This window comes from Arabidopsis lyrata, assembly GCF_000004255.2.
Source record: "Arabidopsis lyrata subsp. lyrata unplaced genomic scaffold ARALYscaffold_7, whole genome shotgun sequence".
Taxonomy (NCBI): Eukaryota; Viridiplantae; Streptophyta; class Magnoliopsida; order Brassicales; family Brassicaceae; genus Arabidopsis; species Arabidopsis lyrata.
The window spans coordinates 10,502,835-10,516,280 of record NW_003302549.1 but is presented as its reverse complement, the minus strand read 5'-3'; the positions used below and the strand labels follow the sequence as shown (position 1 = coordinate 10,516,280).

At 36.5% G+C, this 13,446-nt stretch overlaps 2 protein-coding genes across 2 annotated transcripts; both read left to right on the top strand.

Annotated features, from left to right (window-relative positions):
• Positions 1 to 6,024: 6,024 nt before the first annotated feature.
• On the top strand, positions 6,025 to 7,410 carry LOC9306082 (cyclic phosphodiesterase). The gene is made up of 3 exons (XM_021018885.1): positions 6,025 to 6,402; positions 6,591 to 6,645; positions 7,034 to 7,410. Exons 1-3 carry the CDS (start codon positions 6,115 to 6,117, stop codon positions 7,234 to 7,236), a joined length of 546 nt encoding a protein of 181 aa, XP_020874544.1. The 5' UTR covers positions 6,025 to 6,114; the 3' UTR covers positions 7,237 to 7,410.
• A 1,670-nt stretch (positions 7,411 to 9,080) lies between these two features.
• On the top strand, positions 9,081 to 12,326 carry LOC9306081 (serine/threonine-protein kinase STY8). Its single transcript, XM_021018872.1, has 12 exons — positions 9,081 to 9,869; positions 10,007 to 10,081; positions 10,190 to 10,285; positions 10,372 to 10,457; positions 10,529 to 10,649; positions 10,732 to 10,811; positions 10,908 to 10,970; positions 11,073 to 11,179; positions 11,309 to 11,394; positions 11,472 to 11,593; positions 11,715 to 11,826; positions 11,957 to 12,326. The coding sequence occupies exons 1-12, from the start codon at positions 9,537 to 9,539 to the stop codon at positions 12,053 to 12,055; spliced, it is 1,380 nt and encodes a 459-aa protein (XP_020874531.1). The 5' UTR covers positions 9,081 to 9,536; the 3' UTR covers positions 12,056 to 12,326.
• The last annotated feature ends 1,120 nt before the right edge of the window (positions 12,327 to 13,446 follow it).

The following is a 13,446-nucleotide window of genomic DNA, read 5'->3' as shown; positions in this document are numbered from 1 at the left end:
TTTTTTTTTGTCATCTGGAATTATATTAGAAAGAGATGTAGAGCTACAAACAATAACATCCCCGAGTAACCAAACCAGTGCATAAGAGCAATACAACTCAAAAAACACAGGCCAAAAGGAGCCACAAACTAAAACAAGCTGGGCTAATACAAAGGAATACACTTCACCATTCCGAAGCCGATTCCACGAAAACTCAGATTCAATCAGACGCCAAAGCTCTTTCCACTGCGAAGACACCATCAAGCCAAAAAGGATGACCCACCGCAACATACGATTGAAGTCTACAATCATTAGTAACACTCTTCGCAATAAGAAAAGCACACCTGTTTGAAGAAGAGTTTTCCAAAATAATTTTCCATCGCCTAAAAGACTTAAGAGCCAAACCCGCCTCCATAGATTGATATCTAAAGGAAGGCCAAGCAATAGGTCTGTTAATAGCCTTAACCAAAGACTCCACCTGCAGCCCAAAAATCACATTCTCTACTCTGTGACTCCGCATACTCTCAATTGCCCACATTAAACCCATAAAATGAGCCTCTTGCTTGTCAGACAGCCTCACAAAAGCTCTTCTACTGTGTAACAGAACCTTCCCCAAGTGATCTCTCAAAACCCAAGCACAACCCGCAAACTTGTTCCTGTTGGACCAAGATATACCAATATTGCACTTAAACCAGTTTAAAGGAGGAGGAGACCAACCAGACCTTCTGTTACCAATGCCATGACCAAGAGGAGACAAGCCGTGAGTCTCAGGTCCATTCACCAACCCAATTTCTTCATCACCCTTTTGAGCCTCAACCCATTCAGTCCAATCTTCTTTCACCTTTTGAGCAGCTTCCAGAGGAGAAAAACATTTTCCTTCAAAAGATGCAAGATTTCTATTCTTCCAAATACGCCATAAAGTCCAAGGAAAGGATAATCTTAACTCCTGTGGCCAAAGAGTATTCGTAGTATTCATTAACAGATAATGAATGTTATTGAACACAGAACCATTATGAAATCCCCAACTTGGAGAAGGAATGCCAGTGAGAGCCCAAATCTGTCTAGCCATGGAACATGTGAATAAAACATGGTTCACCGATTCGTCTTCATCACCACAAAGCTGACATCTTGAATCAATTTTCATTCCTTTGCCTAGAAGAGCAGTCGCCACAGGTAATGCTCCACATAAAACTTTCCATAAGAAAACATGAATCTTGGGATCAGTTTGAAGAGCCCATACCTGAGCTTTCAAGTCATTCGTTGATGGGAGCTGCTCAGCAAGAATTCTGGTCTGAAGATTGCTAGATTGGGAAGCTAACCAATAAGCAGACTTTACCGAAAAATCGCCACTCTTATTATGTTTCCATGAATAAAAGTCCTCAAGTTCAGTCACTGGCTTGATCTTTTTGATTCTAAGAATATCCAAAGGAGGGAAATGAAACTCAAGTTTCTGAGGATCCCAAATCCTTTTATCCCAGTCAATGAGCTCAGAAATTCTCAAATCAGGATTGAAAAAATAATTTCTCCTATAAGGAGCACGCCAGCCATCATCTTCAATCCAATCATCAATCCAAACTCGAAAAGATTTTCCATTGCCAATGTTCTTAACAAGACCCCGACTTAACAGATCCCTCCCATGTAAAATGCTTTTCCAGGCATAAGAGGGTCTAGTGCCCAATCCAGCATTCAAAAAATCAGTTTGAGGATAGTATCTGCTCTTCAAGAATCTAGCAAACAAAGAATCTGGAAACTGCAGTAATCTCCAGGCCTGTTTAGCAAGAAGAGCTTGGTTAAAAGTCTGAATATCTCTGAAGCCTAAACCTCCTAAGGCTTTAGGAAGACATAATTTTTCCCAACTTTGCCAGTGGATCTTGCTTCCATGTTCAGTATTACTCCACCAAAAATCAGCTAAGACACTGGAGAGATTGTCACAAGTAGTTTTAGGCATTTTAAAACAAGACATGACAAACACCGGCATAGCTAAAGCCACTGATTTCAATAGTACTTCCTTACCTCCTTGAGACAAAAATCTAGCAAACCACCCAGACAACTTAGCTTTGACTCTGTCCTTAATATAGCTTAGGAGCTCCACCTTAGAACCACTAAAACTCTCTGGCATTCCCAGATAAGTACCTGCCCCTCCTTCATTGAATATCCCCATCCGGTTCTGAATACTAAGCTTAAGCAGAGGATCGACCTTGGAGCCAAAAGTGATGGAGGATTTAGAGAAATTTAAAAACTGACCAGTAGCTTCCCCATATCTTTTCAAAGTCTCTTTCAGGAACATACTCTGCTCTAAAGAAGCCCTACACATGAAGAGACTATCATCTGCAAACAAAAGATGGTGAACTTCTGGTCCCTCCTCAATGAACTTAATGCCCTGAATCCTTCCCTCTCTTTGACCATTATCAAGAAGGTGAGTCAATCCTTCTGTGCATAATACAAAAAGAAACGGAGAGAGAGGATCTCCCTGTCTAAGTCCCCTTTCTGGTTTGATCAAACCAAAGGGCTGATCATTGATTAAAACCGAAAAAGAGACAGTAGACACACAACACATAATCCAATCTATCCATTTCAAATGAAAGCCCATAGCAACTAGAAGAGATCTCAGATAACTCCATTCAACCCTGTCATATGCTTTCGACATATCAGTCTTCACAGCCATGAAATTAGCAGACAAATCAGAATGAGTCCTTAAACTGTGAACAACTTCATGCGCCACAATAATGTTATCTGTGATTAATCTTTCAGACACAAACGCAGACTGGTTCACCGAGACAATCTGAGGAAGGATAGGCTGAAGACGATTCACCAAGATCTTTGAAATAGACTTATACAGAACAGAACATAAGCTGATTGGCCTCAGATCAGACATATCTAAAGGAAGCTGAATCTTTGGCAATAGACACAAATAAGTGTAATTCCATTCAGCAGGAAAAAAACCAGATTCAAAAAAGCTTTGAATTTCCTTAATCATTTGCTTACCAACAATACTCCAAAATTGTTGAAAGAACAAAGCAGTCATCCCGTCAGGACCTGGAGCACTCGAAGCTTTGATAGAGAAAACAGCTTCTCTAATCTCCTCAGCAGATACAACAGCCATTAAACTTTCATTCATATCCGCTGAGACTCTTGGCCTGAAACCCGAAAACCAGTTTTGAAAACTATGAGGGTTAGACGATTTGAAAAGCTTGTTGAAGTACTCAGCCGCCACTTCTCCTTTAGCAGCTTCAGAATTCTGAAAAACACCCCTAGCATCCTTTAGCTTTTCAATCCTTTTTCTGGCTCTATTACCTTTCACAGAACCATGAAAGTATTTGGAATTTCTATTTCCAGACCTCAACCATCTTTGCCTGCTCTTTTGGCTCCAGTAAATTTCTTCATTTTTGTATGCCTTTGACAACTCTCTTTTTAAAACATGCACCTGTTGTAAATTGGGCCATCTTTCAGACTGAACCTTCTCTAAGGCATCTTCACATTGGTTTATTTTCTTCTGCGAGTTCATATTGTTCTTTTTTTTCCATGAACTCAGAGCCTTGCGACACGCCCTCAACCTGCTGGACACTAGAAAACCACCAGACACAATCCCAGGCTTCCAAGCTCTTGCCACCGCTACCTTAACCTCCGCTTTATGGAGAAATCTCCTATCAAATCTGAACTGCCCCTTGTAAGAATCTTGAGTTTTCACCAGACAAATCATAACCGGCCTATGATCTGAACCCCTCACCTCTAGAAAAGCTTGGTTAGAAGCAGGAAACTGAACAAGCCAGTCTTTATTCCCAAACGCTCTATCCAATCGACACTGGACCCAGTGACTCCCTCTTCTACCAGCCCAAGTAAAATGATTGCCACAACTGGTTAATTCTGTCATCTCACAAATCTCTAACATCTCAGAAAAAGGTTTGAAGCAAGAATCAGATCTTCTTGGTCCTCCTACCTTTTCAGCATTATGTAAAATAGAGTTGAAGTCACCCACCATGCACCATCTATCCCTTCTCCCAATACCAATCCGCTTTAGTCTTTCCCACACAACACTTCTTAAGCTATTATCGGGATCTCCATAAACACAAGACAAGAAGAAATTTAAAGGAACCAAACTGCACCTGTACATCGATCAAATTTTTATCCTCATGAAGAATATCCATCTGAACACTATTCTTCCACAATAAAGCCAAACCACCACATTTACCAACTGGCTCCACAGTGAATAATCTATCATAACCAAGAAGAACTTGTAAATCCAACAACTTATCTCTAGCATTATTTATAATCTAAATTTTGCTTTTTGTGAGTTAAGAAAAGAAAGAGAATATCTTAAGAAAAACAAGCTCCAATGGTTAAGAATAAAGAGAGTATCTTAGGAAAAAAATTCAAATTTTTACAATACAATATCTTTCAATACAAGCAATCATGTTAAATAACCAAATTCAAGTCTGTCTAAAGATAAAAACTTTCTCTAGGAACTATGAAAAAGCTTGATGGAATCAAACAGAGCTAAAACAAGGAAAGCTTCATACTTATGACAAGGAAGTCCATTTCAAGACCAACGAGCTCAAGCAGCTTGAAACCATCTATGTCTGGTGCTAATAACAGAATCAAACTTGTTCTTGTTCTCCCTCAACAACTCCAATGCGGTATGTGTCTGGTTCGTTATTGTAACTGCACAGTATAGTAGTGATAATTAACCACAAAGTCTCAGTTTTTACTCATTCAAAAGAGTAAAGTAAGAGTCAATGAGCTCCGTGACACAAGTGGAGCAATCAAATATATTAGAATTCTCCAAAGTCTCAATTTTTACACAAGTGAAGCAATAAAATCTGAAGCATGGATTTTTAAAAGCACAAAGACTGATTCATACAAACACTGATTCATTCATTCAAATAAGTTCATACAAACTAAAGACTCTTAAAAACAGAAAGACATAAATTAAAATACAACAGAAAGACATAAAAGGAAATGCAACAGAGAGACATAAACAGAGCCACCATGCATCAAATTCAATAGAAAATTGAAGTTCTCCAACGGATCAAGCAAATGACAAACAAGATGTACTCATTCAATGATTCAATATCTTCACATAGACTAAAACAAACAAGATTGATAATACAGAATTACCTTCAATAAGTTGTTACTCCGTACTCCATGTAATGAACCTCATCTCCAATGAACCTAATCAAAATCGAAGTTATCCAACGGATCAAGCAAATGACAGAGAAATTTTCAATTCTACCATTTTAATGGAAACAGATGCATCAATTACCAAATACAATCTGCTAACATAATAGAAACCTAATTTTGCTTCAACTAAGTCCCAATTTTGAAAACCCTAATTTCGACCCATCTCTAAACCCTACTTCATCACGATGTAGATGTGAAATCAGAGAGATTAGTACCTTTTATCCTGAAGATGATGATAACGACGGCTCAAACAAGCAATTCCGACTTGCAACTTCTCTCAATTTGACGGATCTAGACGTGTTGAAGAGATTTCGCCTGCGAAAGATTCGAGAAATAGAGAAAGAGAGAGACTACATCGGAGATTGAGGATAACGACAGATCAAACACCTAACTCCGACTAATTTCCACTCTCAAATTGACGGATCGAGACTCATCGGAGAACTTTTTTGGTCGATGTTTCGCGATTAGAGAGAGAGAGATGAAGAAAGCGTAGACTGAAGAAAACAAAAATAACACGAGATTTTTTTTTCCCATTTTGTTCATTTTTACCACTCCGCACACAACACGTATGCACTTCTTAAAAACTAAAAAACATCTTAGTTAAGATATATATCTTAGCATTTCTTTGTGGTTTTGATTAATTTTAATGATTTTTATTCCTAAGATTTTGCTAAGATACTCAATTTTGCAACCGTTGGAGATGCTTTGATGCCCTTATATTAACAAATACTTGGATTCGCTTACCTTTTTCATATCAAATTTCTAAAAGGCCTTGTTGTTAATATAGAGGTCCATTGGACTTTAGTTTCTTATAATTTCCTCCATCTTTATTTCGTTGTCTAATTAATTAATAAAGTGATTTATTAACGTTTTCCTTGATTACCAATAATAATAATACAAATGTTAATCTTCTAAGTTTTAATCATATTTTTGGAGCAAATTAACATTGACCGATCCATGGAGGAGGTGAAGAAGGACGTATACTCGGTGTGGGCATTACCGGATGAGGAATCGGAGCCGCGGTTCAGAAAGCTAATGGAAGCTCTGAGATCTGAATTCACTGGCCCAAGATTCGATCCTCACGTCACCGTCGTCGGAGCCACTAATCTGACGGAAGACGAAGCCAAGAAGATGTTCAAATCAGCTTGCGACGGTTTTAAGTCTTACAGAGCCACCGTCGATCGCGTCTCCACCGGCACTTTCTTCTTTCAATGCGTTTTCTTGCTTCTCCAATCCACCCCAGAGGTAACAAAAAAGCTCCGGACTTTTCATTTCAAGATTCGATCTTTCTGTGAGAATAGTTAAACAAACAGTAATTAAGATATTGGGTCTTGACTAAAATTCTTGATTACATGTTGAAGTCTTGGGTTTGGTTGTGTATAAAAGATATGTGGCTTTGGTAATGATTTTGGAGTGTAATGATGTTTGTACAGGTAATGAAAGCTGGTGAACACTGTAAGAACCATTTCAATTGTTCAACTACCACACGTAAGCTATTTTGACTTTAAAACTGGTTTGTGTAAATCAAAGATTTAGTTTTAAGTCTTAAATTTGACAACTCTGAACTCTAATTATGGTTTAAGTCCCTTAACAAGGTTTCTTTGAACTTGAAATGCTAGGGAAATGTTGTACATTAGCCTACCAAGTATACCTTTTTTTTTTGCGTAAATCAACATTTAGAGATTATATCGGCTTGGTTAAGTACGAAAATTAGTAACCGAAAACCGAATTCGATACCTATGTACACACTGTTATAGGGTCTGATGTTTGTGCTTTTGGGGAGCCTTGATGGTAATCTTGAGTATAATCTCTCATTTTAGATTCATGATTCCATATGTATCTAAAAGAATTTATCTCTGTCTACTAATTATCGCAGCTTACATGCCGCATTTGAGCCTGCTTTACGCTGAGTTAACAGAGGAAGAGAAGAAGAAAGCGCAGGAGAAAGCTTACACGCTCGATAGCAGCCTCGATGGCCTGAGTTTCCGGTTAAACCGACTCGCTCTATGCAAAACCGATACCGAAGACAAGACTCTAGAGTCGTGGGAGACGGTGGCTGTATGCAATCTCAATCCTTAAGAGAGACAACAAGTTTGGTTCTGAATCTGTAACAAAAGATCATAATGAACTTGCTTTTGAATAATGTATCGTTTTCCCTAAGATTGAATAATAATGTACAATACAACTTCGGCTCATATTTGTTTTCGGTTTGGTCTAAATATATGTTTGCGGTTGCCTCTGGTTTTGTGATAAGGTCTTGTGACAAAATCAAATTTATTGTTACTGTGAGGATAATATATGCTAATATGCATCTTGTGGGAATATTCCTTTTGTTTCTACTTAAGTGGTTTGTTTTATATCTTGAAGAAGGGTGAACTAGTCAAGGATTTGAATTATTGGACTCTTATCAAACTGATAATATCATAATAAGATGACTCAAGAAATAATAATAATAAAAAGCACATAATCATGAAACAATTTGGAGTCTAGTTGACATTTGTTACTAAATTACTTAGAAAAGGTTCAAAAAGTTTGAATTGACATTAAAGATAAGAATTATTAGTAAGGTTCCAGGAGGAGGAAAAAGCTATGTGCATATGTTTTAACATAGAACTAGGATATGACCCACGGATTGAACATAGAAGATGCATTGTACAGGATCGAATTAAGAAATGATTCTACTATTTTGTTATCTCTTATACCCTTATATCAAATAGTTTTAATTTAACTTTGTTTTTCATTTTTCCTTGTCCATTATCTTTCTTATTATGGAACAGTTTTTTTGTTTACCAAACAAAGAAATTGTGAAAAATAATTAATGGGAAGTGAAAATAAAATTTTAGAAAAGAGAAACTTGAATTTTTTTAAATTTTACATATAAAAATACGATCTTTTTATCCTTGTCAAATATATTATTTCATTGAAACTTATTATCTAACTAACTTTGAAATTCACGGGACGTGTATGTATCCAATTTTAGTTAATACGATGCTACGAAACCTAATTATTATATCTTAATTCAACAAATATATATGTATCATGGGAACATTCTTGTTTCATATTTATTAATCAGAGTTATACTAAATATCTCTATAGAGTAGCTAGGAACCAATTTGGAATGTATAGTTGACATTTGTTACTAAATCACTTAGAAAAATAAAAACTCCAAAAAGTTGGATTGAAATAAATGGATCATAAATATTAAAATGTTTTCAGCAGGAACATATGAGCTATAATTAGACAACTTGTCATTTAAGACAACAAATTGATTATCCAATGTCTTAAGATACGAATGTCAAAATCTTGACCTTGCATTGCATGTTATTTGTTACATAATTATTTGAAAAGATAGTTAAGTTTAAAGGTTGACAAATGATGAAATAAAAATTAGAAAAAACGCCAAAACCATACAAATTCACATGTTGTGAAGTTGAATAAGTAAGTTAAATGAGTTTTGGTTCTAAATTGAAAATTTGACCCAAAAAACAAAGGATGAGGATGAAGATGTCAATCTTTACCTATTCAAAGTACACCACAATAAATTGAATCACATACTTAGCATGAAATCTTATCCAATGTTGTTTGTTTGTATTTTTTCCTTGGCCAACTAAAGTGGCTATTATCAAGAAACAACTAAAGTAGCCTGTAAATTGATAAAGAAAACAAGTGGAAAATATGTAAATCATTTTAGAATTCAAACGAAAATAGAACTGATGTATCTTAAATCTTATGATTCTTATCTTTTTCGAAAGTCTTTGTCCCAAAATACGTGACCTTAATTCACGAGCCAGGTTGGTTACAAACTTGCAAGAAAATGCGTCGAAACAAGTAAAACGCGGTCGTTTTAGCCGAATCGAATCCAAACACGTGCGGGTTCATCCAAACCGTTAGTTTTCATCTGACGCTGTTTAAATCAACGGGTAAGATCTGTTTTCCTCGCTTATCGTCAACGCATTGTTACCGTGGCGCCAGAGATGACGTCTTTTAAACCATTATTACGCGCTTTAAACCACGTGACAAACACGCGCTCAACAAAAGCTGGTTCTTCTCCTTTTCGTCTCCGATGACTTTGTTACCGACCTGCTTAGTCTTCTCCATTACGGCATCATTCACCTATAAATTTCGACACTGGGTTTTAATTCTCTGTTAATTCACATCTTCTCCGGAAAAAAAAAAAAAAAACCTTTTTTGATTCTTTTTCGATTTCTTTGTTCAATTTCTTCTCAGATTGTGTGAATCGGGTTTAATCAAGGTTTTAGGGTCTGTGTTTTCAAAAGGGTACCAAAAAGTTTGCAGCTTTTCTATTGAAATTTTTGATTTTTCGTTGACCCACTCCGAGATTTTCGGATACAAATCAGGGTTTTAGGGGTTTTGTTGGGATGGAAGAGGATTACCTACAGCCGAGGTTTACGATTGGTAGGCAATCGTCATTGGCGCCGGAGAAGATTCCGGAGCCGTCGGTGCACTCAGAAGAAGAGGTGTTTGAGGATGGAGAAGAGATCGATGGTGGTGTGAGACTAATGTATTTGGCTAATGAAGGTGACATTGAAGGGATTAAGGAGCTTCTTGATTCAGGGATTGATGCTAATTACAGAGACATTGATGATCGGACTGCTCTCCACGTGGCCGCTTGTCAAGGATTGAAAGATGTTGTTGAGCTTCTTCTTGATCGGAAAGCTGAGGTTGATCCTAAAGATCGTTGGGGAAGCACTGTAAGAAGAAACTAAACCAATCACTTTTTTTTTTTTGTTGCTAATTGTCTCTCTCTGGTTATGTTGAGTAATGATGGATAGATAGATTGATGATGATGATGATGTTTGTTAGTATTCTAATTCGTTTTAGAAAACAGCCATTTGCAGATGCGATATTTTACAAGAACATTGATGTAATCAAGATTCTTGAGCTACATGGTGCTAAACATCCGGTAAGAATTGAAAGTTTGTTTTGGTGTTTGATTGTATCTCTTCCTGTAATAGCCATTGGAAGATTCGGTTTTTTACCTCATTATTGTTGACACATTTGTATGTTTCAGATGGCTCCAATGCATGTCAAGACTGCTCGTGAAGTCCCTGAATATGAAATCGGTCCTAGTGAGCTTGATTTCACTCAAAGCAAAGAGATATCAAAGGTAAAAACATGTGTCTGTCTCCAATGGATCTTTTATCGATAATTTCGAGTCTTTTTTGTCTAACAGTGTGAAGATTCTTGATTCAGGGAACTTACTGTATGGCAATGTGGCGTGGTATTCAAGTTGCGGTGAAAAAGCTCGATGATGAAGTTTTGAGCGATGACGATCAAGTGTAAGTAAATATCTTGTAGACGGTTCTAAGGTTCCTGATCCTTACCATAATCTCTGTGTATGTTTGCGCAGGAGGAAATTCCACGATGAGCTTGCATTGCTCCAAAGGCTTAGGCATCCAAACATTGTGCAGTTTCTTGGTGCTGTAACTCAAAGTAATCCAATGATGATTGTGACTGAATATTTACCCAGGGTACTGACTTTCTCTGAGAAATTTGAAATCATTATTTCTTTTAGTTTCACGAAACCAAGATCTGATTTAATATATTCTTCAGGGGGATTTGCGTGAATTGCTCAAACGAAAAGGACAATTGAAACCAGCTACTGCTGTTAGATATGCCCTTGATATTGCAAGGTATGCGATTTGACGCTATATATGCTTCTTCTTCATTGTTTGTAAATGTTCCATTAGACTCTCTTGTAAATCTTACCTTTTCCGAATTTTTTGTAGGGGAATGAGCTATCTTCATGAGATCAAAGGAGACCCTATAATCCACCGCGACCTTGAACCTTCGTGAGTCACACTGTCTATATTAGTGGTTTTCTGTCTCTTATATGTGCAGTTACCGTCAACAAACTCTGTTTTGTTCTGAAAATGGTGAAACTATATTTGCAGAAACATTTTGCGGGATGATTCAGGGCATCTGAAAGTTGCAGACTTTGGAGTAAGCAAGCTTGTTACTGTTAAAGAAGACAAGCCTTTCACATGTCAAGACATTTCTTGTAAGTACTTTTTCGCACCTGTCTAGTTACTGTAAATTTTTGCTGCTTCAATCATTGATCTGCTTGGTCAAGAGTCTTGATTACTGGTTATGTTATAATAAAAATTTATCGTTGTTATTCACATTATAGGTCGATATATAGCTCCCGAGGTTTTCACTAGTGAAGAGTACGATACAAAAGCCGATGTTTTCTCATTTGCATTAATCGTTCAAGAGGTAAGTAAAAACTAAAAACTAGCGACTCTCTCATTATTTATTTTTCATGTCATTGATTCGAATTTCGGATTCTTTAGATGATCGAAGGCCGAATGCCGTTTTCTGAAAAGGAAGACAGTGAAGCTTCTGAAGCTTATGCTGGCAAACATCGGCCATTATTTAAAGCTCCATCAAAGCATTACCCACATGGTCTTAAAACGTGAGGCTTTCTTCTCTCTTTCACCAAGAAAATAAATACTAATGAACAGTTTTGCATCATTGATTGGTTTGGTTCATGTCATTAACCCATTTCGGTTCGATCTGATCTTTGAATCCCATAGGTTGATAGAAGAATGCTGGCATGAGAAACCTGCAAAGCGACCAACTTTCAGAGAGATCATTAAACGACTTGAGTCCATTCTTCACCACATGGGTCACAAGCGACAATGGAGGGTCTGTTTCTAGCTCTCTCTCTCTCTCTCGAACACACATATCATTGAGTTTGTTCCTTTTTGGCTTCTGAGTTTTGTTTGTTTGTCTCTCTGATGTGTTTCTACTTCTACATGTTGTCTTTTTTTCTCAGATGAGGCCATTGACATGCTTTCAGAATTTCGAGCACAAGAAGAAACAGAACTGGGATTTGAGCAGCCATGACGGCTCATCATCCGGTTCACATTTGTGATTCTTTACCCGGTTAAGAAACCATTCTTTTGTATTCATTCCTTCCGGTTTAGTTTGGTTTTTCCCAGAGCAACCGAATTTGACTTTGTAATTTTTATTTTTGTTGTACACTGAAGAACTCAAGAAAGTCTTCGTGTATACAAACACTGCATCTTTTTATATTCTAGTATAAAAATTGTTGTAAGATCTATGATTTTAACCTCAATATATATTTGGTGTTGTAATCTAAAATTGGTGTAAGATTTATGATTTTTATATAATCTATTATGATCCCTAACTTCTAAAGGTCGAACAAATTTAACGGTAGCTTCTTGTTACAGACCATACTAGTCCCAAATAATTGTTGTTCAAGTTGCAAGCATATTTTCTCAACATTTTGGATAATATTGCACTTTCAAAATCTGAAAGTTGGATATGTTTTTGCAATGTTTCTTTAACTGGAGCACTTGAAACTTCAACTTGCTTCAAAACCACTCCGGTACTCATTTTTCTTTCCATTTTTTTTTTGTATAACAAATTTCTTTAATATAAGAAATATGTCATAACATCCGAAAAAAAGAAAAAGTAAAGTATTTCATAACATAGCGTATCCGATTTTATTTTTGTTGCTAGAATAATTAAATAATGTATCGATCTAAAAAAGCATAGATAAAGAATCACTAGACTAACACACACATGTGGTTCTTGTCATTGGATCTCATGTGAGTGTTACTTTTCTATCAAAGGCTTACCCTAAAATGTGAATTTTGTAAAACCACATGAAATTTCATGTCTATCACAAAAGAATACATACATCAAGATTCAAGAATATGAAACGCACGTATAATATAGACATTTCTAAGAGGGTCCCAAAAACATGCTCTTGATCTGGAAACTGTATTAATTCATATTCAATTATAGCCTCATGGGCCACTTTTCCGTGGCTACGCACATTACCATAGGTTATAGTGTTATTCGATTAAATTTGTGATGGACGAATTTGATTTAATAAAGTTAACTTCCAAATATTATGCGACAATTTGTTTTTTTTTTTCTTGATATCTAAAATTAATTGATTAACAAAAAAAAAAACGCTTGACAAGCAACTAAAAAGAAAAAAATTGTGAAAAATAAAAGAATAAGGAGAATATGTCTTTGATTGAGGATGTTTCTGGCTTGAAACCAACATTGGTGTAGACATTCATATTTGCGGGAGTCTTGATACCGAAGGGAAAAATTCAATTGCGGATAGATTTCTCAATTATATGTGTGATGTCAAAGATATGGTGGTTACTTTGATGGTGGCGGCCGCGACCATTTCTTTCCTTCCATGAGTGGTATATTGTAACTTGGAATGTTATTCGATCAAAGGTTTAGTAAGAGTTAACTTAGATACTTTTATGCGAATTTTTA